The sequence below is a fragment of the Danio rerio genome, chromosome 23 (assembly GCF_049306965.1).
Source record: "Danio rerio strain Tuebingen ecotype United States chromosome 23, GRCz12tu, whole genome shotgun sequence".
In the NCBI taxonomy this organism is placed as follows: domain Eukaryota; kingdom Metazoa; phylum Chordata; class Actinopteri; order Cypriniformes; family Danionidae; genus Danio; species Danio rerio.
Genome location: NC_133198.1, coordinates 1,310,036 through 1,332,974, shown reverse-complemented (window position 1 = coordinate 1,332,974; position 22,939 = coordinate 1,310,036). Strand labels below are relative to the sequence as shown.

At 42.7% G+C, this 22,939-nt stretch overlaps 1 protein-coding gene across 18 annotated transcripts in view; it reads right to left on the bottom strand.

The window, feature by feature from the left end:
* utrn (utrophin) overlaps positions 1-22,939 on the bottom strand; it is a 311,025-nt gene that overhangs the window by 219,845 nt on the left and 68,241 nt on the right. For all 18 annotated transcript variants that reach the window (XM_073939615.1, XM_073939623.1, XM_073939621.1 and 15 more), the window contains 10 exons: positions 22,657-22,841; positions 20,093-20,192; positions 19,930-20,017; positions 19,592-19,839; positions 17,129-17,303; positions 9,207-9,322; positions 4,987-5,127; positions 4,230-4,343; positions 3,758-3,913; positions 949-1,119 (listed from right to left, as the gene is read on the bottom strand). In XM_073939615.1, coding sequence (XP_073795716.1) covers positions 949-1,119; positions 3,758-3,913; positions 4,230-4,343; positions 4,987-5,127; positions 9,207-9,322; positions 17,129-17,303; positions 19,592-19,839; positions 19,930-20,017; positions 20,093-20,192; positions 22,657-22,841 — 1,494 coding nt within the window. The remainder of the gene's footprint in view (positions 1-948; positions 1,120-3,757; positions 3,914-4,229; positions 4,344-4,986; positions 5,128-9,206; positions 9,323-17,128; positions 17,304-19,591; positions 19,840-19,929; positions 20,018-20,092; positions 20,193-22,656; positions 22,842-22,939) is intronic.

Sequence of the window (22,939 nt, the reverse complement as noted above, 5' to 3'; positions counted from 1 at the left end):
ATATATATATATATATATATATATATATATATATATATATATATATATATATATATATATATATATATATATATATACCAAAACATACGTAATTTACGTAAATACGTAATTTTTCTTACAATAATAAAATAATTATATTTTATATATATATTTCCTCATATTAATTTAATACCAAATAGATTATATATATATATATATATATTATACTTGTTTTATTTTTTTTATTTAGTTTTGGTATTTTCATGTTTATTGTTTATTTGGTCATCTATTTGGTATTAAATTAATATGAGGAAATATATATATAAAATATAATTATTTTATTATTGTAAGAAAAATTACGTTAATGTTGCCTAAATTTATACTATTAATATTATAAATGTTTTAAAATGTTACCTAAATTAAGTTATTAGGTTAAGGTATTACAAAAATACCATATTAAAATAAATATAAAAATCTAAAAGCTAAACACAAGTAATTTATTAACTATCTAAACTGGTATTATAAAATAAGCAATTAAATCATTTAATATTAAAAATTAATAATTGATTAATTAATAAAAATGCTTTATTATTCTAATATGAATACTGCATCAAAGAAAAAAAATAACAACATAAAAACACATCTAAAATCTAATATTTTTCTAACATGTTAACAGAGTGTATAACATTATTAATTAACGTTAAAGGGATAGTTCACCCAAAAATGAAAACATATTCACTATTTACCTCAAGTGTTTCCAAACCTTTATGAGTTTCTGTCTTCTGCTGAACACAAATTAAGATATCTTGAAGAGTGCTGAAAACCTGTAACCATTGACTTCCATTGTATTTGTTTTTTCTACAATGGAAGTCAATGGTTACAGCTTTTCCGCATTAAGTAAAACTAGAGATGTTTGATGTTTGGGTGAACTATCCCTTTAACTGTGAGAGATGTGTAGTCATGAAGCACCTTCATCTCCTGCAGGGCCTCCTCCAGCTCCTCAGGGCTCTTGTACTCAAAGTCTCTCATCAGAAACTCCTCGTCCACTTGAATCATCCACTCCCGCATCTCCGCCACGTCCTTCTTCAGATTCGACACTTTCTCCTGTCCTTCACTCACACACTCGTCTCGCCTCAACAGCTGAAAAACACACCCAAACACGCATTCATACTGACGTCCACTAAAATCAGTGGAATATTGTGTGGCCGATCTTCATTGCTCTTCAGTCCAGCAGTAAGAGCAGAGTGTGAAGGTTTAATTAGCAGAGCAACAGCACAGTTTTGCTTGAAATATTGCAACGCACACAACATTATGGGTGGCATATCAGGACATATTGTTGGTGCACATTTCGCTGGCACATCCAGAGTAATGTAAGCAAACCTCCAAGAGTAAGAACCACATCCTACAGGAGTAACTGTGCACGCCAGTGGAAGCTGTCTGAAAGGGATGCCCGGGTGCTGACCCCGATTGTATCCAAAACACATAAAACCACAGCTGCCCAACTCACTGCAGAACTAAATGTGCCGACTCTCCTGTTTCCAGCAGAACTGTTGGTCTGGGGCTCCACAGGGTCGATATGCACGGCCGGCTGCTATAGCTAAACCTTTGGTTACTCATGCCAATGCCAAGCACTGGTTTCAATGGTGCCAGCAGTGAAAATCTTCTGTGGACAATGTGAAACATGTATTGTTCTCTGATGAGTCCACCTTCACAGTCTTTCCCACATATGGGAGAGTTATGGTGTGGAGAAGCCGCAAGGAAGCGTCCCACCCAGACTGCTGATGCCCAGAGTGAAGCATCAGTGAGGTTTGGGCTGCAATATCAAGGCATTCCCAAGGCCAAATACTTATGATGGGCGCTGGGTCACTGCCAAACCATTCTGGAGGACCATGTGCACCCAGTGGGTCAAACATTGCATCCTGAAGGCGGTGGCGTGTATCAGGATAATGTAATGTAGTGTGTGTTTATATAGCACATTTATTGTGTTTGGCCATACACCCAAAGCGCTTTACAATCATGAGGGGGGTCTCTCCACAACACCACCAGTGTGCAGCTCCACTTGGATGATGCGACGGCAGCCACAGGACAACGGCGCCAGTGCTTCACCACACACCAGCTATTGGTGGAGTGGAGAGACAGTGATAGAGCCAATTCGGTGGAAGGGGATGATTGGGAGGCCATGATCGTAAGGGCCGATAGAGGGACTTTGGCCAGGACACCGGGGTTACACCCCTGCTCTTTCACGAGAAGTGCCATGGGATTATTAATGACCACAGAGAGTCAGGACCTCGGTTTAACGTCTCATCCGAAAGACGGCGCTCACTGACAGTGTAGTGTCCCCTTCACTATACTGGGGCATTAGGACTCACACAGACCACAGGTTGAGCGCCCCCTGCTGGCCTCTCTAACACCACTTCCAACAGCAACCTAGTGTTCCCTAGTGGTCTCCCATCCAGATACTGACCAGGCTCAGCCCTGCTTAGCTTCAGTGAGTAACCGGTCTTAGGCTGCAGGGTGACATGGCTGTGATAATGCAGCAATACACACAGCAAGACTGGAGACAGAGTGGTTTGATGAACATGAAAGTTAAGCTGAACATCTCCCATGGCCTGCACAGTCACCAGAGCTAAATATAATCGAGCAGCGCCCTTGGCAAAGGTAATTTGCTCTTCTGTGATGCTCCATTAATACTGAAAAGTATATAGAGATTTTGGAGCACAACATGCTGCCTTCTTCTCCAGGGACGCCCATGCATAATTCAACAAGACAGTGCAAACCACATTCTGCACACATTACAGAGTCCTGCTGCGGAGGAAGAGGATACAGCTACTCGACTGGCCTGCCTGCAGCCCCGACCTGTCTCCAATAGAGAATGTGTGGTGCATTTTGAAGACCCGGTACTGTTGCCCAACTTAAGACTTGTGTGCAGGAAGAATGGCGCAAAATGACACCAGAAACACTTCATCACTTGCTGTCTTCAGTCCCTAAACATCTTTAAGTGTTGTGGAAAGGAACGGCAACATTACAGAGTGGTAAATGCTTTACTGATACACACTTTTTTAAATGTATTTTTAAGAACCAAAATTGTAAATTTAGTTTATTTAAAAAAAAAACTTTATAAAGTCATGAAGAACACATTAGACCACATGGGAACACTAGGTTGCTGTTGGAAGTGGTGTTAGAGAGGCCAGCAGGGGGCGCTCAATCTGTGATCTGTGTGAGTCCTAATGCCCCAGTATAGTGAAGGGGACACTATACTGTCAGTGGGCGCCGTCTTTCGGATGAGACGTTAAACCGAGGTCCTGACTCTCTGCGGTCATTAAAAATCCCATGGCACTTCTCATGAAAGAGCAGGGGTGTAACCCCGGTGTCCTGGCCAAAGTCCCTCTATTGGCCCTTACGATCATGGCCTCCCAATTATCCCCTTCCACTGAATTGTCTCTATCACTGTCTCTCCACTCCACCAATAGCTGGTGTTTGGTGAAGCAGTGGCGCCGTTGTCCTGTGGCTGCCGTCGCATCATCCAAGTGGAGCTGCACACTGGTGGTGTTGTGGAGAGACCCCCCTCATGATTGCGAAGGGCTTTGGGTGTATGGCCATACACAATAAATGCGCTATATAAACACACACTACATTACATTAAACAATGTTTGTTGTATTGTCTGCAATGAAATAAAAGTCACAGTAAGTTTAGAAACCCGTTTCTTCTTTTATTAGCATTTTCTATACCGTCCCAACTTGCCGTGTGTTTGAGGCCTGCAGTAAATGTGTTTTTCACCTGTTTGCTGAGCAAGTCCCAGCGTCTCTGGCTGTCTTCAAGCTCTTTCTGCCCCCAAACAACCAATCCTGGCACTGAACTCTGCTGAACGGCCGTCACGTCCTCCTTCATCTGCTTCAGACATGAGTCCACGCTCTCCATCTCCGCCAACAACTCCTGAACACACATTTACACAAACTCAGTTACCTCAAACAACCCCTGATTTCCATGCAAACTGTTAACCTGGCAATGCAAATAAGCTAAATGGACACTTGACTTTATTAATAAACCAGGTCTGGCCTTCTCGAAACCTTCTGAAGGCTACATCATTCTTAAGTTGTACCTTAAAGGTCTCGTGAAGTGCTTTGAAATGTGCATTTCTTTATTGGATGCTTGACATAATCTCAGTTGAAACATGAAGAGAGGGCGGAGCATAGAGTAGCTCCTCCCCTTTAAAAAAAACAGACTGTGAAACTGTGGTGTAGTGTCTGACCTTGCACTGTTTGAACTCCTCCTGTAGTTTATCAGTGTTTCTGAAGCTGCCGGCGTCTCGAGACAGAAGCTCCTCCACGGCATTGAGCCATCGCTGCACCTCTGCACTCTTCACCTGCACCACACACACACACATCCATCACAATCACACACTCAATATACTTATCATATCAATTCATCATCATCATATTCATCCGCTTATCCGGGGCCGGGTCACGGGGGCAGCAGTCTAAGGAGGGAACCCCTAGACTTCCCTCTCCCCAGACACTTCCTCCAGCTCCTCCAGGGGGATCCCGAGGTGTTCCTAGGTCAGCCGAGAGACATAGTCCCTCCAGCGTGTCCTGGGTCTTCCCTGAGGTCTCCTCCCGGTGGGACATGCCTGTAGCACCTCCCTAGGTAGGCGTCCAGGAGGCATCCGAAACAGATGCCCGAGCAACCTCAGCTGACTTCTCGCTCCTGGGTGACAGAGCTCCTCACCCTGTCTATAAGAGTGCGCCCTGCCACCCTGCCAAGGAAACTCATTCCGGCTGCTTGAATCCGAGATCTTGTCCTTTCAGTCCTGACCCAAAGCTCATGAGCATAGGTGAGAGTAAAAACGTAGATTGACTGGTAAATTGAGAGCTTTGCCTTCGGCTCAGCCCCTTCTTTACCACAACGGAGCGGTACATCCACCGCGTTACTGCGCCCGCTGCACCGATCCCCCTGCCAATCTCACGTCCATTAGCATATACCCCATTCAGATGTACCATGAGTCTCACCTGCGAGTCCTTCATGCTTCCCAGAATGCACTGCAGCATGCTGAGCTGATCCTGAGCGGCGGTGGAGAGATCAGTCCAACACTGCTGGTCCACCGAGTCTAGCACTGACACCCGCTGCTGCTCCAACTCCACACTGAAGGCCTGGAGGACACACACAAACACAACCCTGTTTCAGATAGTGGCTAATTAAATAACACATGAGGTGGCACAGTGGCCTCACTGCGAGAAGGTCGCTGGTTCGAGTCCCCGCTGAGTCAGTTGGCGTTTCTGTGTGGAGTTTGCATGTTCTCCCTGTGTTGGCGTGGGCTTTCCCCACAGTCCAAACCAAGTGTGCCGCAAGCCTGCGTCTGAGTGAAGGTCTCGGCCGTTAGATCGCCCCCTGGGGGCTGGCTGCAGTACAAGTCATAAAGCCCGCCTCCTCCGTGTTAATGAAGGAGACTTGAGCCCAAATAAAAAAATTATTACACTTGCAATAAAATGTCCCGAAAGATGGTTCTGGTGGATTAAGGCACTGGTTATTGTGCTGAAATAGGTGCAGATCTTCATTTTTGTAAACAGTTTGTTTTTAGCAGTAATTTAATGCTGGGCGTGTCATCGTGATTGACAGCTGTGATTGACAGTTTCTCAAAGCGCGGCGTCTGAGCTTCGGCAGGAGACTGAAGTGTTATTATTCGATTTCTGTGATATTTTACCATGACAAAATGAGTTCAGCAGTAAACTATAGTTTCTGACATACATGATCCTGGTGGAACACTGTTTATTGGCTAAGGTCAGGGCTTTTTTCGGGCTTTATTAGTTTGCTGATACACGCCTAGCCACCCAGATGGCAAAATACACTCGGACCAGTTCGGCTAGATTCTCGCCTGCCGGAGACTTACCCCTCAGAGCTCAGACTGACTACCTCTGCTGGACCTACTCCGGATGCCTGACTCACTGCCCGATTCCAGCCCGAGTCAATCAAGCTAGATGCGGCGGCCGAGCGAGCCGGGGCTGCCGCATGCGAGCCAGAATCAGCCCGCGACGCCACGAGTAGGTTATGCGCTGCGGCCCGGAGCTGGCGCGATTGAATATATAAAACCCTCATATTTGTTAACGTTATTACATCCATTTGTGTTGATATGACAGCAAACGCATGCTGAGTAGTTCGGGGGGCGTGGTTGATTTTACATAAAGCGTTTGGTTGGAAGCTCATTTTCGCGGCTCCTCCTCTGGCCTCTGGCTCCATCAGACAATCCTTCTGCGCATGTCCAGGCTCCAATTTCAGCAGTCTTTTGCGACAGTTTGTGCCCGTCAAGCAGGCGTTTTGCCCTCAAGGCGTTCAATGGGAAAAGGGGCTGTCGCGTCGTCCATATTTTTTACAGTCACTGGTCCAAACACATGCGCTATAGGGGAACTGATGAACTAAATTGCTTGTTTAAATAAAAATGCTATAAAGTTTAACCCTTGTGTGCTGTTGGGTCGTTTTCATCCACTCTAGGCTGATTTAATTAGGCTTAATTTGGCCACAACTTTCTCTGTTTTTCAGCAAATGTGATGATTTTGGTGATAAATCTTATTTTGACACATATTTTTAAAAAATGCTTTGAAAATGTTCAAAAACTCAACAATAGACTCTGGGCAAATGGACTCCCCTTTGGTCATGTTGGGGGCTGTTTCTGTCCCATTGACTTCCATTATAATCACAATTTCTGATTGCAAAGCCATGCAATGACAGCAGATAACCATGCATTCTTCACTGTTGCTGGTTTTCCCTGTTGGGAAGAGGTAAGATTTATCATTTTACTGTTGATTATCAGTTGCAGTGCAAAAAAAAGCATAGATTCTGCCTTTGAAGTTATATGGAGTACAGTGTGTGTGAGTGTGTGTGTGCTTTACTTTTGCGCACTTATCTTCATATGTCTGAGAAAATCGGAATAATCCACTCAGCAGCTCTCAGAACACAGTAAACGCAGTAAGTGTATTTCTGCACACACACACACACACACACACACACACACACACACACACACACACTCACACACACACACACAAACACACACACACACACACACACAATAATCTGCTGTTTTACTCTTTGTGAAACTCTTCAGCACAGGCCTATCTAAAGGGTTAATCCTGACAACTGATGATCAACATTAAAAATTACACTTTGTACCACTTTCCAACTAAGAAAACCAGCAGCAATCAATAATGCATGATTATATGCTGTCATGGCTTTGCAATTAAAAAAATGCGATTATAATGGAAGTCAATAGGGCAAAAACAGCTCCAACATAAGTACACAAGGGTTAAATTAAAATTAAATTAAATTAAATTAAAGAAAAAACTAAAAATAAAATAACACTATCCATAATAATACAAATATTTCAATAGAAATGTAATAAATAATAAAGCATGTTATTAATAATAATAAAAATGTAGTTAAAGTTTAAATTAACCTGAAGAAGGAAATAAAATATTAACTTATATTTTAATGTTAGCTTTTTATTGCTAAATAAGAAGAAAGAACCCTCTTAAAGCTGTGTGTGAAGATCAACTAACACCACTTGTGTTTGTTCTGTAGTGCACACACTGACGAACTGACACCTGCATGAGTGTTGGATGGTTTTCAAGCCTTCTGTTTGATGTGTACACACATGCGTTCATTCACAGTGTCAAGAAGACATGTTATTACTCTCATGCTTACTGTAAACATTATTAAATCATGTCAAAACACACAATATTGCCAATTCATACCAACAAAAATGACATGCATTTCACTCTTATGAGAAAACCATAGTGCACTTCATCCATAATGAAGAACGATTCGCTCTAATGTGATTGTTTATCAGTCAGAGATTTCCCAAATGATGTTGCACAGATTCAGGAATATTTGTTTATCTGGAGAAAGTCTTATTTGGGCTAGAGTAAAAGCAGTTTTTAATAGTTTTAAAGCCCTTTTAAGGTCAATATTATTCGCCCCTTCAGCAATATTTGCTTTGCATTGTCTCCAGAACAAACCACTGTTATACAATGACTTGCCTAATTACCCTAACTTTACCCTAATTACCCTATTGAAGCCTTTACATGTCACTTTAAACTGAATACTAGTGTCTTGAAGAATATCTAGTCTAATATTATGTGCTGTCATCATGGCATCAGTTAAATAAACTCTCATGTTTATCTTTATGTTATGTGTTAAAAAAAATAAATAATAAAATTCTGATCTCCACTAAACAGAAATTGGGAAAAAATATATAAACAGGAGGGCAAATAATTCTGACTTCAACTGTAGGCCTTCAGCATATCCGATTAAGTGTATTAGCAGTAGCTCAATCTGACCGCCAGATGGAGACAAAGCGCAACAAACACAATTAAAAAACACACCAAACAGCCACAGTCACTCCCACAAAAACCCCCACAGCCCATAATCACGTGTAGATTCTACAGACATTACAGACGCGGTCTTGAGGGCACATTTAGCTGCATCTGAAGGCCTGCAGTGCCACGTGGGCAATCACTGGAGCTCATGCCGTCTCACTCTTTGGCCAAAAGCACTGTATAAATATTGATATTCCTTTAAACAAATGCCAGCCTGCGTTTGCTCTCGGGATTGATTCTGTCGCTGGCTTTCTGCCCATCACTCACGGAGTAAAGAAAGAAACACGACCAGAAATGAAAAGCAGAGCAGAGATTGGGCACGCGGGTCAAGTGGAGACTCAAACAGAAGATAAACACATGGCACAATGGATAACTAACACAACTCGCTGATGATAAAAGTGAGGAGCGGGGTGGTGAGTGGGTTACATCGCGGATGAAAGTGCATGTTTTGGGGAGGGGGATGGGGTGGGGGGGATGTGGGATGGTTAGGGGGATGTCTGGTGGGGATATTGCCGATGAAAGTGAAGACCGGGGGGGGGTGGACAGGGATGTTGGGGAGATCGCGGATGAAAGTAAAGAGAGGTGGTTGGGGGGTGGGAGTGAGGGAGGAGGGTCTGGGGGATTGGTGCGTACCCCTTGATAATGTTTCTGGGGCTCCTCTTATTGTATGTGCCCTTAGAATCATCCTAACCTCCCTCCCCCTAGTGGCCATCCGCTATTAAATGTTGGTCTAGAGCAACATCAGTGGTTAAAACTTGCCTAGAGCGCCATCTAGCAACATAATACTGCAAGTCTTCAATCTACAGTGACGAAACATGCATGTGTCAGGAATGACTAAATGTGAACACACACATACACACCTGGGCTTTATTGATGGCCTGTTCAGCTGTGGTGACGTCTCTGATTTCAGCGCTGATGCTGTTTAGTCTGGACTCCATCTGCTGCAGCGCTCTGGAGCCCACAAGCTTGGACAAAACTACACACACAGAGAGAAAGAGAGAGTTTGAAAAATGCATATTATTACAATCAAACAAACAAGTATTACAGTTATTTAAGAGAAAAACTTGCTATGAAACATTTTCACCTCAGATGCAAATGCAGATCTTGAGCTTTGTTTACTGTCAAAAAATACGGAAGCCAGTGGGTTTTGCTCACTCCACTTTGCATCGTAAAACACAGTATGATGATAAAAAGCCTTTATTTGTCACATACACTGTTACATGCAGCGAAATTGGACCCCGCCAACCATTTTTTGACAGATGGCTGTCTAAAAAGTGGAGCAGCCTAGAGCGCCATCTGCTGTTAAAACTAGTCTAGAACGCTGTCTGCTGTTAAACACTAGCCTAGAGCGCCATCTGCTGTTAAAACTAGTCTAGAACGCTGTCTGCTGTTAAACACTAGCCTAGAGCGCCATCTGCTGTTAAAACTAGCCTAGAACGCTGTCTGCTGTTAAACACTAGCCTAGAGCGCCATCTGCTGTTAAACACTAGCCTAGAGCGCCATCTGCTGGTAAACTCTAGCCTAGAGCACCATCTGCTGTTAAACACTAGCCTAGAGCGCCATCTGCTGTTAAACACTAGCCTAGAGCGCCATCTGCTGGTAAACTCTAGCCTAGAGCGCCATCTGCTGGTAAACACTAGCCTAGAGCGCCATCTGCTGTTAAACACTAGCCTAGAGCGCCATCTGCTGTTAAACACTAGCCTAGAGCGCCATCTGCTGGTAAACTCTAGCCTAGAGCACCATCTGCTGTTAAACACTAGCCTAGAGCGCCATCTGCTGTTAAACACTAGCCTAGAGCGCCATCTGCTGGTAAACTCTAGCCTAGAGCACCATCTGCTGTTAAACACTAACCTAGAGCACCGTCTGCTGCTAAATACAAGCCTGGATCACTGTCTATTTAAAACTAGCCTAGAGCGCTTTGTTGTTAAAAACTAGCCTAGAGCGCCATCTGCTTCTAAAAACTAGCCTAGAGTACCGTCTGCTATTCCACTAGACTAGAGCACTGTCAGCTGTTAAACACCAGCCTAGAGCGCCATCTGCTTTAAAAACACCAGCCTAGAGCTCTGTCTGCTGTTAAAACTAGCCTAGAGCGCCGTCTGCTGTTAAAACTAGCCTAGAGTGCCATTTGCTCTTAAAAACTAGCCTAGAGCGCCATATGTTGTTAAACTAGCCTAGAGCGCCATCTGCTGTTAAACACTAGCCTAGAGCTCCATCTGCTGTTAAAACTAACCTAGAGCGGCGTCTGCTGTAAAGCACTAGCCTAGAGCGCCGTCTGCTGTTAAAACACTAGCCTAGAGCGCCGTCTGCTGTTAAAACACTAGCCTAGAGCGCCGTCTGCTGTTAAAACACTAGCCTAGAGCGTCGTCTGCTGTTAAAACACTAGCCTAGAGCACCCACTGCTTTTAAAACTAGCCTAGAGCACCCTCTGCTGTTAAAACTAGCTTAGAGCATTGTCTGCTGTTAGAACTAGCCTAGAGTGCCACTAGTGTTAAAACTTGCCAAGAGCGACATCTGCTGTTAAACACTAGCCTAGAGCGCCCCCTACTGTTAAAAACAGCCTAGAGGGCAATATCATATTTACAGGAAAATCTGCTTGGATTAATCAATCTGGTAGCAATTTCGAAGAGAAGAGATGCTCAGTCTGGCAGTAGTGTCACTTTTTTGCTAAAACTTTGGGTTACTGGAGGAATTGTTTTCACCCATACAGACTCCGCCCCAGGCCACACCCCCAGAAATGACATAACAAATCACAACCATCCAATTAAGTCACAAAAAAGCCTCGCCTTCCATTTGTTATTCAGTTTTTAGCAGTTCTGCTATTTTGTCATTAAAAATATTCTGCATCAATTAAACTACGCTAATAGAATCTGTATGTATGATATCCACAACACTGCTCGACTTGTCAGCTGTACATAAACAGCAGCTGTTGACAGCACAAATGTTGTATTTACTGTACATCTGGGCTCTTCTCTTTCCGTAATACATCACTACAATGTCTCTGTGTCACTTTAGACATTAGTGATTGATAACATATGCGAGTCGGCCCGTTCCAAGAGGTTTACTGTGTGCTGACAATGAGAGAGGAGGCAGAAATAACTGGCTGTGGCTCATTTGTGTTTGTCATTGTGTGTTTGGGAGTTTGATTCCCAGATGTTAGAGGTCACAGCATGGGGCATTAGCTTTCCCACTGTCCCATGAACAGCTCCTTAATACAGCCTTCCTTTGGGGACAAAAATAATCATATGTTTGGAGGAGTTGGAGTTGGTTGGTTCTGGTCTGCAGCCATCATAATTAGCTTTCTATAAATAGATCAGTACACTATGATAAGTTAGACTAGCAAGTAAATGTAAGAGTTATGCCGAAAAAATGTCTGCTGATAAAAGCTATCCTATAGCGTGATGTTTATAACTAGCCTTTAAGTCTAGAAAAACTAGTGTTGTTTGTGGTTAAAATCTAAGCGCTAGAGCGCCACCTGATGTTTATAACTGGCTTGCTGTTAAACACTAGCCTAGAGCGCCATCTGCTGTTAAACACTAGCCTAGAGCATCATCTGCTGTTTAGAACTAGCCTAGAGTGTAAAAAAACTAGCCTAGAATGTCGTTTGCTGTTTATAACTAGCCTAAAGTCTAGAAAAATTACCCTAGAGTGCTGTTTGCGGTTACAAACTAGCCTAGATTACCATCTGCTGTGTAAATCTAGTCTTGCAAAACTAGCCTTGATTGCCGTAAAAAAATAGCCTAGAGCATCATCTGCTGTTTAGAACTAGCCTAGAGTCTAGAAAAACTAGTCTAGAGTGTTGTTTGCTGTTAAAAACTAGCAAAGAGTGCCATCTGCTGTTACAAATTAGCTTAGAGCACCATCTGTTGTTTATAACTAGCCCAGAGTGCCATCAAAAACTAATCTAGAGCACCGCCTGCTGTTAAAAACTAGCCTAGAGCACCATCAAAAATAAACTTAGAGTGCAGCCTGCTGCTAAAACTAGCCTAGAGCACCATCTACTGTGAAAACTTGCCTAGAGCGCCATCCACTGTTAAAACTAGTCTAGAGCGAGGTGCAATGTTAAAGCTAGCCTAGAGCAACATCTGCTGTTAAAACGAGCCTAGAGCGAAATCTGAATGAATGAATCAGTGTTTTGAACAAATCACTTGAGCCAGATGCTTATTGATCAACAATAGACAGTAACTTAATTCCTCAACACATCAATGGCTTACATTCTACAAAATACGTTAAAGCAACATCATTGCTTTAAGTGTTTAGCTTATTATTATTATTATTATCATTATTATTATTGTTATTGTTATTATTGTTATTGTTATTATTATAGTTATTATTATTGTTATTAATTATTATTGGTAATATTGTTGTTATTGTTGTTATTTATATTATTATTATTATTATTATTATTATTATTATTGCTGTTATTATTATTGTTATTATTATTATTGTTATTATTGTTATTATTATTATTATTATTGTTATATTATTATTATTATTAGTAGTAGTAGTAGTAGTAGTATTGTTATTATTATTATTATTAGTATTATTATTATTATTATTATTATTATTGTTGTTGTTGTTGTTGTTGTTGGTATTAATATAATAATTATTAATATTATTGTTATTCTTAAATTTATTATTATATAGTCATTGTAACTGGCTGTGAAACAATAGAAATTTGTAGTATGTCCTTATTTCTTTGGCTCAAAAAATGTGGGTGAAAGAGATTTGCACGAACTTTAAGGTTAAACACCGATGTACTCTTACTTAGTGCGCGCACACACACACACACACACACTCACACTCACACACAGTGATAGGTTTATCAGTGTGTGAAGGCTTTTTCAGGAGCCACACTGAACTCATACTAGCATTGTAACCACAAATAGACTGTAAATAGTCTCTCTCCCTCTCCACAAATGATCCACCTGTAGCTTAATCCCCCAGTTCTGTCTTCGAGTTAAACTGAAGGGAACAGGAGAATCAGAGACTGAGAAAGTGAGGTGTGTAAGTCCACATTGGCAGAAATCCAAACTCAGAGGCTTGTAAAAATCTCAGCGGGCCTCAATCTCTCTGCAGATCCGCTCTGAAGCACAGTCAGCCGCAGCATTTCAGGTCACAGACGCAAACACAACGCCAAAAGTCAGATGTTTTTATCCAAAGTCACTTACAGAACAATGTCAACAGGGAGTCAAAGCCAGGCACTGCTAACATCAAGCACAACTACTACAGCAGCTCATTTTTGATTACTGTGTTTAGGGCTAAAAAGTGTTGTTAGAAGAGAAAAATGAGTACTTTTTTATATCAACAAGCTGTTAGCGGACTCTGCTGAAAGGCAATGTTTAGATGAGTATACAACAGGGGAAATAAGTATTGAACATGTCACCGTTTTTCTCCGAAAACATATTTCACTGTACAACAAGGTGCTGTTGACTTGAGACTTTCCCCAGATGTTGGGAACAACCAAAGAAATCCATATATGAAAAGAAAACAAATCTAACTAGATGAAGTTCTGTGTAATAAAATGAAATGACACCGGGAAAAAAGTGTTGAACACATGAGGAAAGGAAGGTGTGTTTGAGCAGTGAAAGCCCAGACAGTGGCTGAAATCTGTCAGTAGTTCTTCAGCAAGCCTCTGCCCTTCCTCAGTGTAAATGAAGATCAGCTGCTTCAGTCCAACATCTACATCAGCAGGAGGATGAAGATGAAGACATTTCAGCAAGACAATGATCCAAAACACAGCTGAGGAGACTCTCAGATGCTTTCAGAGAAAGACAATCAAGCTGTAGAATGGCCCAACTAATCACCTGATCCGAATCCAATAGAGAATACAGAATAAAGCTGAGATTTGATAGACGAGACCCACAGAAGCATCAAGATTTTGACAATCATGTGTTGTTATATTTAAATGTTTGTAATGTTAGTTTTTTTTTTACCAAAATCTGCTTCAATTCCATGTCAGCAGCTCCTTTAGAAATAGTATTCCCAGGAAAAAAACATGTCAGTGTGTTCAATACTTATTTCCCCCGCAGTATAATACTGTTTACACAACAAGGTTGTAGCCAAAAGTTGAAAACTAAAGAGGTTTCATGTGTACACAATGACGTTTTCAAAACGATCTGCATTTACACATCCTTGAAAATGACTGAAAACACTGCATTGTGTATGCCAGGCCAGCATTTGGAGCTGTTAGTGTAAACAGAGCCTGTAAGGAAGTGACAACATGTCATCAGCGGCTCCACACTCCTATCTACACATAATTTTCCGTGTGTGTAAGTTGCTCCTCCGCTGTTGGTTGCAATGTGAAGTAAATCCCCACTATGGGTTAGACTAGAGCAACACAATCACACACTCCAGCATTGTTGTGTGTTGTTTGTGCTAGCCTTTAATCTACACCTTCTTAAACACAATGATGATGTCAAACACAAAGCATGACATCATTGTTTTCATGGACTTTCATTATCAGGTGTTTGCATGAACATGGCAATGGCAGCATTTTTGAAAGCAGTTTTCAGATATCCAGCTCAGAAAGGCACAAAACTGTAGTAACTAACAATAGATGCCATTTCATAATGCAATGTTTAGTAGAGTTTTCAGCTTGTTACAGCACATATGTGAGCAAACTTACTTTTTTATTCATTTACCGTTTAGAATTTCCAATTGATTTGTTCTTCAGAGATGAACACTACATTGTTGATCTTTATAAAAACACGCTAATTTTAAACTATTCACGATACTGGAATTAGGTACCAATCAATAGTGAAATTTTAAAGATGTCCATGTCCCGCTAGTAGTTGAGCACGTTTATAAACGGCGCTAATTGGTCATTGTGTTCAACAGAAATGACTGTGATTGGCCATGAAGGTCATCAGTTCACCGAACTCACCACTGTTTACTGAGTGTAATACATGTACAGGGACACTGGAGCGTTTTAAAGTCACATTGATCAGCTGGTTTCTCGATAAGATGACATATGCACAATCCGAGTGTTGGTTTTAAAACGCTCCAGTGTCCCTGTACCTGTGTATCAGTCTTTAAATATTAATGAAGCTTCAATGACACAGCTAATAAGACATTAGAATGACAAATACAGTTTGTTCTACTGAAGAAGTGATCAGAAACAAAATATGCATGACACAATTATGACAATCATGTTTATGACAGGTTTATGACAAGCTTTATTCACTTGGTGACGTCAAGTTGTCATTCATTCATTCATTCATTTTCTTTTTGGCTTAGTCCCTTTGTCGCCACAGTGGAATGAACCGCCGACTTGTCCAGCATATGTTTTGCGCAGCTGATGCCTTTCCAGCCACAACCCATCACTGGGAAACACCCATTCACGCACATACACTACAGCTAAATTATCTTATTCAATTCCCCTACAGTGTTTTTGGACTGTGGGGGAAACCGGCGCACCCGGAGGAAACCCACGCCAACACGGGGACATGGACCTCGATCTGCCTGTTAGACAGCACTGATCTAGGCTGCTTTGCAACATCAAGCATTTGTTATTTTTTGTGACTGAATTTACATCGAGTGCCTGTAAAAATCATGTAAGATAATCATATGATTCCAATAATGATCATAAATATTTGTATATATTAATCGAGCAGCACTAGAAGGATGTTTGCTTCCACTTCCATATTAGGTTCTGCAATGTAAAATCAATGTTTTCTGTCATCACAAACAGATTTCTGGTTCAACACTTTTGGCCTAACATGCTAAAACCGCTACGTTATTAACTACACATCACGTCTGAAACATTTGACTTTCCGTTTAAGGTTGTAAAGAAAGCGCTATTTTTATAGCATGCAAAAAAGGCAAGTTAGAAATCCTTCAACATAGTATTCTTGACATGCTCGAGGCCCGCGAGGATGAATAAACACTGGCTGAACTCTTCCTCCTAAACTCAATCCTGTAAGAATGTTGTGCTCGTTCTCCAGAGCCGATTTCACTCCTCCATCATTTGTTGCTTCGAGAGAAAAGCTCAACTACCAGTTCTCTCCCTCAAATCGCAGACTGGATGGATGGATGTGCATTGTCATGGGCTGTAAATGAGCAGTGTGCAATGTTGGCATGGGACGATAACTGGTTTCAAGGTTTACCGCAGTCTGGAAGAGTTTTAAACCCGCTAACATTTTCTGTCACACTGTACCTACGGTATGTGCACGTTTCTTTGGTGTTGCTTGTTTTTTATGACTAAATTTAGTTTTTTCTTCATCCAAATTAAAGGTACATTATCGCAAACATGAACAACATGAATCTTTAGAAAGCTCATGCCTAGTGTTTGACCAAGGAGAGAAACAAAGTGAAGACAACTAACCTACACTCACTGGCCACTTTATTAGGTACAGGGAAATTCATTCAATTTCTTGTCGGCTTAGTCCTTTTATTATTCCGGGGACTCCACAGCGGAATGAACCGCCAACTCATCCAGCAAGTTTTTACGCAGCAGATGCCCTTCCAGTCGCAACCCATCTCTGGGCAACACCCACACACACTCATACACTACGGACAATTTAGCCTACTCAATTCACCTGTACTGCATGTCATTGGACTGTAGGGGAAACCGGAGCACCCGGAGGAAACCCACGCGAACACAGGGAGAACATGCAAACTCCACACAGAAAAGCCAACTGAGCCGAGGCTCGAACCTAGCGACCTTCTTGCTGTGAGGCGACAGCACTACCTACTGCGCCACTGCTTCGCCCGTACAGGAAAATGCCAAGTCAAAAAACCAAGGCTTTTCCAGGTTTCCCATAGGCGTATGAACCCTGCGTACCTGCAGTGATGTCCCGCTGTCGGCTCCTGAGCTCCTGAACAGTGGAGCTGTAGTTTGTTGCTAACTCTGTCACGCTGGACCTCAGAGAATCAGCAGATTCAGGGTTCAGACGCTCCGACTGAGTACGAAGATCCTCCATTTGCGGCTGGAGCTTTTCCAGCTCCGTGATACGAGCCTGAAACACAAACACACATCACATCTGCTCAGTTTACACCCATAAACACGTATATGTACAGAGTGTCTTTTATATGTTTGCTACACAGAAGGGTTGGGGATCATTTGAATTGAATCAATTCCTCTTTCATTTCCTGTTTTTCCTTCTTATTGATTAGGGTTAGAGTTCAGTTCTAGTTTCAATACCAATGTAGTAAAAAAAGGCAAACATTTAGGTCCTGTTCACACTAGTATTAAGATGCATTCTTTTAACCCTTGAGTGCTGTCGGGTCGTTTTCATCCACTCTGAGGTGATTAAGAAGTCTTAATTTGGCCACAGCTTTCTCTGCGTTTCAGCAAATGTGAGGATTTTTGATGTCAAATCTTATTTTGACACTTATTTTGGGAAAATGCTTTGAATATTTTGTGCAAATGTTGCACTCTGAGCAAGTTGACTATCTTTTCATTGTGTTGGGGGCTGTTTTTGCCCCATTGACTTCCATTATAATCACATTTTTTGATTGCAACAGCATATAATTGTTGCTGGTTTTCCAAGTTAGAAAGAGAAATTTGTACTTTTATACTGTTGATCATCAGTTTGCAGCATTAACCCTTTAGTGGTATAGGTGAATTTAAGTGTGGGTTAAGGTGTGTAAATGCAATGAATCACTTTTTCCACATTTGTTTATGTTCAGCCTTTTTCCAAAATGGATTAAATTGATTGATTTCCTCAATATTCTACACTCAATCCCCTATTATGACAATGTAAAAAAGTTTTTGAAATTATTGCAAATTTATTAAAATTAAAAAAGCTGTAAAATATGTGTACATCAGTATTCACAGCCTTTGGCGTGACGCTCTGAAGTGAGCTCAGGTTCATTCTGTTTCCACTGATCATTCTTGAGATGTTTCAGCAGCTTCATTGGAGTTCACCTCTGCTCAATTCAGCTGATGGACATGATCTGAAAAGGCTACACCTGTGTATTTAAGGTCCCAGGGTTGACAGTGCATGTCAAAGCACAAACCAAGCATGAAGACAAAGGAATTGTCTGTAGATATCCGAGACAGGATTGTCTTGAGGCACAAGGCTGGAGAAGGTTACAGAAAAACTTCTGCTGCTCAAAAAGTTCCAATGAGCACAGCGGCCTCCATCATCCGTCAGTGGAAGATGTTTAACCACCAGGACTCTTCCTAGAGCTGGCCGGCCATCTAAGCTGAGTCATCAGGGGAGAAAGGTGATCAATAACCCGACGGTCACTCTGTCTGAGCTTCAGCGCTCTTCTGTGGAGAGAGGAGAACCTTACAGAAGGACAACCATCTGTGCAGCAACCCACCAATCAGGCCTGTATGGTAGAGCGGCCAGACGGAAGACACTCCCCGCCTGGAGTTTGCCATCTGAAGGACTCTCAGAGCATCAGAAACTAAACTCTCTGCTTTGATGAGACTCAAACTGAACTCTTTGGAGAATTTTTGTGAATGCCGGGTGTTACGTTTGGAGAAAAGCAGGCAGCGCTCATCACCAGGCTAACAGCATCCCTACAGTGAAGCATGGTGGTGTTGGCATCATGCTGTGGGGATGTGTTTCAGTTGCAGGAACTGGAAGACAGGATAGAGGTATGCAGCAATGTACAGAGACATCCTGAATGTAAACCTGCTACAGAGTGCTCTTGACCTCAGACTGGGGCGACACTTCATCTTCCAGCAGGACAATGACCCAAAGCACACCGCCAAAACATCAATGGAGTGGCTTCACATCAACTTTGTGAAAGTCCTTGAGTGGTCCAGCCAGAGCCCAGACGTAAATCCTATTGAACATCTCTGGAGAGATCTGCAAATGGCTGTACTGCGTCGTTCCCCATCCAATGGGCACAAATTCCCAAAGACAGGTGTGCCAAGCTTGCGGCATCATGTTCAAGAAGACTTGAGGCTGTAATCGCTGACAAAGGTGCATCAAAAAAGTATTGAGCAAAGGCTGTGAATACTGATGTACATCTGATGTGTTTACATCTTTTTTATTTGTAATCAATTTTCAACAATTTCAATTGTGTGTAGAATGTTGAGGAAATCAATCAATTTCATCCATTTTGGAATAAGGCTGTAACATAAAGAAATGTAGGAAAAGTGAAGCGCTATCAATACTTTCCGGATGCTCTATAACTACATGCAGGTATGTAATCAAGCCTACGTACAATGTAAAAACATGTCATTACACAATAAGTACATTGTAACGAACTATTAATTTAAACGCGAGTACATGTTAGTTAAAGCCACCTAACATGAAGTAGGACCCTGGCTTGATAACTGACTGACCTCACAGTCGTCTTTGAGCGTCTGGAGCTCCTGCAGGTTTTCCTTCTCTCTAAACTCATTTGTGTTGTTCATCCAGTTCTTCTGTTCCTGCAGGGCTTCATCTACAGCCTTCAGTCCAGACTCCACCTCCGCGAGCCGCTCAAGAAGCCCAGCCCGGCTCCTCAGCTCCTGGATCAGCGTCTGACAGCTCTCCCACTCTTTACAAACAGACTCCAGGCCAGACCGAGCCTCCTCCGAAGACAGACCTTCTGCAAAAACACAGATCGAGGGAATTATTCCACTGGCAGGAGAACACAGAAAGCACCATTTATCTTGAGGAGATCGCCATGACTCCTTACCTTTCTCCAGCTGTTCAATCATCTTCTCTGCTTTCTGCGTCAGCTCCTTCACCGAGCCCTCGCTCTCAGCAAGATCCACTTCCAGGACCTACAGAGACGGATACAAACACTCAGCAGAGAGCGATATATGAACCGATCAGTGTGGGTGATCATAATAAGTCACCTGCAGTGATTCCTTCAGGGCAGGAGAGTCTCCAGCAGTTTGGGCAGATGATCTCCATGCAGCCAGACTGGACAAAAGCTTGGGGACATCGGTTTCAGCTCTAAAAAACACAAACGTCCTGTCAGAGTTCACATGAGTGAGTCAGTGTTACATCCAAGCAGATCAACACAGCAGTGTGTGTGTGTGTGTATATATAAATACTTTACAGCTTATGCTAGCAGTTCCCATACTAAAATCAGCATTTGTTTCTTGCAAAAGTATTCAGCGCCCCTGAGTCAATACTCTGTGGAAACCCGTTTTTGCAGCAATTATTAGCTCGGGTGTGTCTCTACCAGCTTTGCACATCTAGAGACTGAAGACTTGGCCCACTCTTCCTTGCAAAACAATTCAAGCGGAGTCAGATCCCTGCTGAAAAATCCAGCTTAAACCAGCCTAGGCTGGTTGGCTGGTTTTAGCTCGTCGACCAGGCTGGTTTTAGAGGGGTTTTGGCCATTTCCAGGCTGTTTTCCAGCCATTTCCACCCTGGTCTTAGCTGGTCAGGCTGGAAAATGACCAGCCAAATCCAACTAAAACCAGCTTGACCAGCCTGGTTTAAGTTGGATAAAGCTGGTTTTGGCTGGACTCCCAGCTTGGCTAGGCTGGTCAAGCTGGTTTTAGCTGGTCATCTCCCAGCCTGACCAGCTAAGACCAGGCTGGAAATGGCTGGAAACCAGCCTGGAAGTGGCCAAAACCCCTCTAAAACCAGCCTGGTTGACCAGCTAAAACCAGCCAACCAGCCTAGGCTGGTTTAAACTGGATTTTTCAGCAGGGATTAGATCAGGGGTGCTCAACCCTGTTCCTGGAGATCGACCTTCCTAAAGAGTTCAGCTCAAACCCTGATCAAACACACCTGAATCAATTAATTAGGACCTGAACAGCACTTGATAATTACAGGCAGGTGTGTTTGATATGGGTTGCAACTGAAATCTGCAGGAAGGTTGATCTCCAGGAACAGGGTTGGTCACCCCTGCATTAGATCATAGGTCTCAAACTCAATTCCTGGAGGGCCGCAGCTCTGCAGTTTTGCTCCAATCCTAATCAAACACAGCTGATCCGACTAATGAAGATGTTCAAGACTACTAGAGACTGTTAAGCAGGTGTGAATTGGAGGACCAGCTCGCTCTCTGCAACTCTCACATGGTCGCCCACTGAAGCTAAGCAGGGCTGCGCCTGGTCAGTACCTGGGTGGGAGACCACATGGTAAAGCTGGGTTGCTGCCAGAAGTGGTGTTAGTGAGACCAGCAGGGGGCGCCCAACCTGCGGTCTGTGTGGGTCCTAATGCCCCAGTATAGTGACAGGGACTCTATACTGCTCAATGAGACATTAAACCGAGGTCCTGACTCTCTGTGGTCGTTAAAAGTCCTATTATGTCCCATGATGGTTTAACCCTGGCATCCTGGCCAAATTTGCCCTCCTAACCATCCCCATATCATAATTGGCATAATCACTCTGGCGCAAAATGGCTGACGTCGCTTCATCCAGGTGAATGCTGCACACTGATAGTGGATGAGGAGATTCTATGCAGAGTTGTGGCCCTCCAGGAGTTGAGTTTGAAACCACTGGTTCAGATGGAGAGCGTTTGTGTACAGCAGTTTTCAGATCTTGCCACAGAATCTCGATTGGATTTAGGTCAGGACTATGACTGGGCCACTCCAACACATGAATATGTTTAACTTTAAACCATGTAGCCTTGGTTTTACATTTAGGGTCATTGTCCTGTTGGAAGGTGAATCTCCACCCGTGTCTCAAGTGTTTTGCAGAACCCAACAGGTATTCTTCCGGGATTGCCCTGTATTTGGCTCCATCCATCTTTCCATCAACTCTAACCAGCTTCCCTGTTTCTGCTGAAGAGAAGCAGCCCCAGAGCATGATGCTGCCACCAGCTTGAGTTCAGAGTGTTAGGTTTCCGCCTTTAGGCTAAAAAGACCAGACCAGAGCTCCTTCTTCCACATGTTTGCTGGGTTACATATTGGGATAGCAGCTGATTGGCCTAAAAGGTGGCGTCATAGTTCCTCCACTCTAAACTGTTAAACTCTTAAGAATGTTAAAGATTTTGAAAAAATGCTTCAAAAACTCCTGGAGGAACTCTTAAGAAATGACTTATTATTGTGTATGTGTAAAGTGGTCATACAGCCTCCTGAGCTCTCAGTGTGTTTCCACATGTCTTCTTTTGGGTGGAGCGGGTGAAAACTCTTAAAACCCATAAAACTGGACACTGACAGGAGTGGTCTTAATGTGGAATGTGAGGGAGTAGGATTTTGTGCGCCCACTATGCTAATGATGTACTGAGTCAATGGTAATCGAATCTGCAAGGCATAAAAGCACATAATTTAATCTTAAACCTTACCAGAATTCAGTCTGAACTCTTAAAATAGAAACTTAAATGCATTCTGTTACGATTATAAGCACAACATAATGGGGCCCAACACAGAGCCCTGAGGCACACATATCGTAAAAGAAATGGCAAACCCCTGGAGGAACGCTTAAGAAATGTCTTATATTTGTGTGTGCGTAAATGGCCGTACAGTCTCCTGAACTCTCCGTCTGTGTCCAGATGTCTTCTTTTGGGTGGAGCGGGTGGTGGCAGCTCTCGGTCGCTGCTGCTGTAGGTTTGCTCCATCCGTGTTGTTACAGTTGTGACTGTTACTGTCTCCATCAAGACTCTCTCCTGTACTTGAGGCATCCCCGTCACAGACACTGCTTCAGTCACCTGAACACACAACACATGCTTGGCTTCAATGGCATAGGAAAAGCTAACGTGCCACAATGCTAACACTGAGTACTCCGATTTTAATATGATTAGGTCAA